Source organism: Otolemur garnettii, unplaced genomic scaffold (genome assembly GCF_000181295.1).
Source record: "Otolemur garnettii isolate 467f Iridium unplaced genomic scaffold, OtoGar3 scaffold00178, whole genome shotgun sequence".
Taxonomy (NCBI): domain Eukaryota; kingdom Metazoa; phylum Chordata; class Mammalia; order Primates; family Galagidae; genus Otolemur; species Otolemur garnettii.
Window position 1 is genome coordinate 675,552 of NW_003852573.1, and position 5,582 is coordinate 681,133.

The 5,582-nt window shown below is 37.1% G+C and overlaps 1 protein-coding gene across 5 annotated transcripts in view; it reads left to right on the plus strand.

Annotated features, from left to right (window-relative positions):
- SYT14 (synaptotagmin 14) overlaps window positions 1–5,582 on the plus strand; it is a 226,121-nt gene that overhangs the window by 165,800 nt on the left and 54,739 nt on the right. For all 5 annotated transcript variants that reach the window (XM_003800506.1, XM_003800505.1, XM_003800507.1 and 2 more), the window contains exon 5: window positions 3,406–3,677. In XM_003800506.1, the coding sequence (XP_003800554.1) occupies window positions 3,406–3,677 (272 nt within the window). The remainder of the gene's footprint in view (window positions 1–3,405; window positions 3,678–5,582) is intronic.

Here is a 5,582-nt window from a genome sequence, read left to right on the forward strand (position 1 = left end):
GTTTGGCGGGTCCGGGCTGGGGATTCGAACCCGCCACCTTAGGTGTACGTGGCTGGCGCCTTAGCCGGTTGAGCTATAGGCGCCGAGCCGTAACCATATATTTTTAAGGAAATTTTTATTCTTCCTACATTTGCCAGTTTTTCATTGTAAAAACTAAAATATAAAAGTAAAATGGAAGGTAAAGATAAATGAGCGGTATTATTATTTTCAAAACTAGTGGACATGGCGTGGCTAAAATAAATTATATATTCCAACTCAACACAGCTTTAACATTGTTTCTCTCAAATCTAGAAAACAGTAGTGAGGTCTGTCCATTCAGCCTCCTGAAACATCTTTAAACATCACAAACCTATTATATAGAGTTTGTGCCTTGGTCTCTGGAACAAGAGCTACACATGAATGGAGCTCAGCTATGGAAATACAATAGTTGGCTGGCAAGTATGCAGGGACCTAATTTGAAAAAGTAAACCAGGGAGGCACCTGTGGCTCAAGGAGTAGGGTGCCCGGCCCCATAGACTGGGGGTGGCAGGTTCAAGCCTAGCCCCAGGCAAAACTGCAAAAAATAAATAAATAAATAAATAAACCAGAGAAATTAAGGTATAACATTATTACCAGGCAGAAATTACACTGTGCTGGTACATCAAAAGGATCTTCAGAAAAAGATTATTATAGCAGAACAGCTATAATAATCCCTCATTGAGGGGAAATAAAATAATAATAATTAATAATATACTAATAATAAAATAATAACAATCCCCCGATTGTGGGGGGAAAAAATAAGAGAGAAAAAATAATCGAGATGAAAACTGAGGTCAGATTGCCAGTTTGAAGGATAAGGAAGGCAAAAACTGAATCGTGTTTGTTTTCCAGCCAGTACCCTTTCTTTTTCATCCTCACTCCTGGACCCTGCATTGCTCAAGTATCAACTCTATTCTATATAGATATGTGGACAAAGAAGCTGACCCCATGCCCAGCTTCAGATTTTACTGACTGACTGATCTGAGCCAATTACTGTAATACCATTTCTCCTACCAGTGGTGGGTTTAGGAATAGGCATGTAACCCAGTTCTGTGCGATGAGATCTCTGAGGTAATATGCGCAGAGACTTTAGGAAAGACCACGTCTTTTCTAAGATAAGAGGTAAAGGAAAAGAAGGTATGCTAACTTCTAGAATCACCACACTGGGAAATTTTTAATTGACTTCGTGTATTTAGGAATTACATTTCAATTAATACAATGGGTGATTAAATATATCTTTTTAAAGGAAAAAGCAATGTTGGTTTAATGATTTAAAAAGCTATCAGTTGAGAATGTATTTAGAAACAGTAGAAAATCTATTGGGATTTGTTTTTTCTTAATAATCAGGAATTATTTGTCTCAGATATCAAGACTATTGGAGACAGCTACTTAGTAATTTCAAAAACCCAGACTCCATTTTTCTGCTTCTCCATCCTTTGTCGTCATTCTCCTGTTTGTCACTGCTGGACAGAAGGTGGCTGCTACACTTCCAAGTAGGAGGAAAGGGAAGGGGAAGGGACAAAGGGGCATGCCAGTTGACTCAGCCTGCTTTTGTCAGGAAAACAAAAGCTTTCCCAGAAGCCCTACTCTGAAATCTTCTGCATAGATCTCATTAGCAACCCCTAACTGGAATGCTCCTTGGGCAACAAAGAGGTTATGAGTGGGGTCAAGTTAGCCTAACAACTGTGCCAGCCACATCCTTACCTACCCTACATAAAGGGATTATGCTGGACCAGTGGTTCTCAACCTGTGGGTTGCGACCCATTTGGGGGTTGAACAACCCTTTCACAGGAGTCACCTAAATACATCCTGCACATCAGACATTTACATTACTATTTATAACAGTAGCAAAATTACAGTTACGAAGTAGCAAGGAAAATAATTTTATAGTTGGGGGTCACCACAACATTGAGGAACTGTATTAAAGGGTCACTGCGTTAGGAAGGTTGAGCACCACTGTGCTAGACAATCAGGTAAAGCCACTTGTCTGTTATTCTGGGATGTTGTAGGCTTTGGGCTACTACTTGCAGGGGTCTAGTCTATCTTTAATTTAGCTTCAGCTGTGTTAATTCAGTAACATTTTCGCTTTTTGCTTATGTTTTACAGACTTAAGTTAGTACAGCCAGCCCTCTGTATCCATATGTTCTGAGTCTGTGGATTCAACCAACCACGGACAGAAAACATTTGGGAAAAAATTGATGGTTATGTCTGTACTGAGAATGTACAGATTTTTACCAAAATTCAGACTTCTGATAAACATGTACATTCGTGTTAAATTTATACAAATTATTATTTTTCATTTAAGCCAGGCATTGTGATTTTTTTTAAGTTTTTAGTTTATTTTCATTGTGGTAATTTTTAAGTGAAGCTCATAATTCTTAAAGCTTCTCTCTTAGCAAGAACACAGGAACTATTAAACTGAACTCTATACCAATAATAAAACCACCCTTTTCAGCGTCCCTTCTGAGAAAGGAGATAACACAGTTTATTTAAAGAAAAAAATAAACAGTATAAGTTTAATATCTGATATGGATTAAGGATTTATCTGCATAGACTTAACTGTTCTTAAATTATGTACTGGACTCTATTTCTTTATGCCTCCAGCCCTCAGCTCCATCCTGTTCAGAGATATGTTTATTCTCAATGATTGCAAAAGTCATTGAGGTAAAAATTAAAAGGACAATTTAACGGTGAAAGAAAATGTGCTTTTCTACTAGAGGTGATGCTTTCTGTAGCCAAAGTGAAATCATGCATTAGAAGGAATACAGATAAAGATGCAGAGTGGGACGGAGCACACATGAAAAGAGACAGAGTACAGCTTCCAGTCTTTGCTGATTGACGGAGCTTAGCAGAGATGGAGCCTGATTAACAGTGTACCTCATTTTAGAATTCTGGATCCAGGATAGATGTAGAAAAACAGTTCTGACATTGCTAGCTGAATGCTACTTTAAGTTCATCTCAGTAACTGAGGAAAATAGATAATGAGGTTTTTATGTTTTTTTAACCTACCATATTTTTATTCCATTTGCTAGAGAGGCCACAGATCAAAAGGGAATAAAGTATGTATGCTAAAGGATTTTTTGTGAGAGAGAACTACATAAATTAGCTATTGAAGTGATACTTGCCACTCTCATTTTTATGATCTATAACAAGATCTCTCTTAGCATTTGACTTTTATTTTTCCTAATTTTATTATGCAGGAGGAGAGGAGATTGAGGAACCAGATGCTTTTATTTCTGATTGAACTAGGGAAAAGAGAGCCCGTTAGTCAATACAATAGTTATATTGGCACAGATTCTTTAATACAGTTTTTTAAGTTATTTACAATAACTGAACTGCATGTTGGGACTAATTGGCAACAGTGACCAGATTCTTACTCCTTATCAGGAAACTGCATTCAGAGAATGAGAAGAACGCCCCCACTGGATGAACTGCAGCCACCACCCTATCAAGATGACAGTGGCTCTCCCCATCTTTCCTGTACACCCTCAGAAATTGGGGATGGTAAATGTGAATATTCCCACTGCAGCAACAGTCCAAGATGTTCGTATAACAAGTGCCCAAGTGAAGGAAGCGCAGGTCATGAAATAGGAAGTTTTCATAATAAAGGATATGAAGAAGATGTCCCAAGTGATAGCACTGCAGTCCTGAGCCCTGAAGTAAGTAAAAGCACGTAAATTGAAGTTCAAAAATGAATGTTATTTGGAGGGTGATAATCCTTTGCTTTTCCTTTTGGTAAAAAGAATTGATTTTATCACTGTCTTATTCCTTTGTTGCTTATGGTACGACTGTCCATCCTTAATTTAATGTTTGTCCATGAAAACTTATCAGGTCTGTCCCAACCCATCTTCAACTACCCCCTCCATCTCTGCCACCAAAGGGACATAGATAGCTAAAGATGGTTTTCTGTTTAACATTCTATATAAGACATTTTTAGTTATTTATTCTTTTCATCTTGGGGTTACTGTTTATGGTATATTTATTATTTTATTTTGGATTTTTCACTATTGGGAGGTTAGTCATTAATTTTTCATGAGTATTTCAAAATAATCTTACTGTATTTTCATATCATAGAATATAGAAGGGATAAATAATGGTCACCTTACTAATGAAATTTGAATTCATGTCTTCATGAATTCAGAGTGGCTGGTTGAGGTTTTTTGTTTTGGGGGGGTTTTTTTGGCAGTTTTTGGCCAGGGTTGGGTTTGAACCCACCACCTCCGGCATATGGGGCCAGTGCCCTACTCCTTTGAGCCGCAGGTGCCCTACTCCTTGAGCCACAGGTGTCACCCTGGTTGGTTGAGTTTTAAGGACTTTTGGGGAGCAGAAATGTGAAAATGACAAGAAAAATAATTGTGTTGCAAGTATGATGTATTGCTGTGTTCTAAAAATGTTTTATTCTTTCCATAGTGATGAAATCTATTAAGGTAATCTAGAGGTTTTCATAAGGTAGTGTTTATTTTTAGGATTTACTTTCTTTTCAAGTTTTATTTAGACTGAAGGTTTTTGTAACTTTTTTCCAGACAACATTTAGTAATACTGTACTATGTCCACATTCTTAAAAAGTGAATTTTCTGATCTGCAGCCAAAATTAAGTAACAGAGGTAGTTTTCCAGGATACACAACAGTTAAGCTGTGGATAGAATTTCCTTAATTTGGGTTTTTTTTTTCCTGTATTTTTAGAAACACTTCATGTCTATTATTTCTAGTATTATCTAATCTAGAAGAGAACTCTCCATTGATATTTTAAGTTTAATATCTTAGTATTTTATGATTTTTATGTTTCTTTGTGTTCTATCACCTAAACCAATTTGAGATAGCTGCCTTGTAGCTTTGCAAACTGTATGGATGGCTAACAAATTAACAATGAAACCTGGATTATGAAGTTAATAATAATAGTTACTATTACTAGTTGTGCCAGGAATTTTGTTGTGCGCTTTATACATGGTTAGCTCATTTAATTTTAACAACCATGTCTTCAGGAAGTTATTCATTTCATTTTATGAATGAAAATATTAAGATTCAGAGTGTTAAGCTATTTATTAGCCCAAGTAGAGGCAGTTCTTAAATAGTGGAACTGTAATTCCAGGTCTATTTGACTCAAAAACAGTACTCTTAACAACTATATTGTATTACGCTTCTTGAACTAAATTGCTGTGTGGGAAAATACTTTGGTGAAATGGTACCCTGCAAGTGTATCACCAGGCAAGCTCTCTGAGAGGAATCACAAAGTGCTCAGATTATGCGTGTGTGTATGCTAATGAGTCTGATTTAAACACAAGACAAGAACTAGGAGGAGCGAGATAAGATAAGTTAACACTCCTAGAGACAGGATGCCAGTAGGACGTCTCAGTAGCAAGGCCACACTGTGTGAGTCCTGGTTTATGCAGTTACCCATACATCCTATCTCACTGTCTCTGTTCTGTCAGTATCCCTGTATGATACAGTTTCCCATACATCCTATCTCACTGTCTCTGTTCTGTCAGTATCCCTGTGTATGATACAGTTTCCCATACATCCTGTCTCGTTGTCTCTGTTCTGTCAGTATCCCTGTGTATGATACA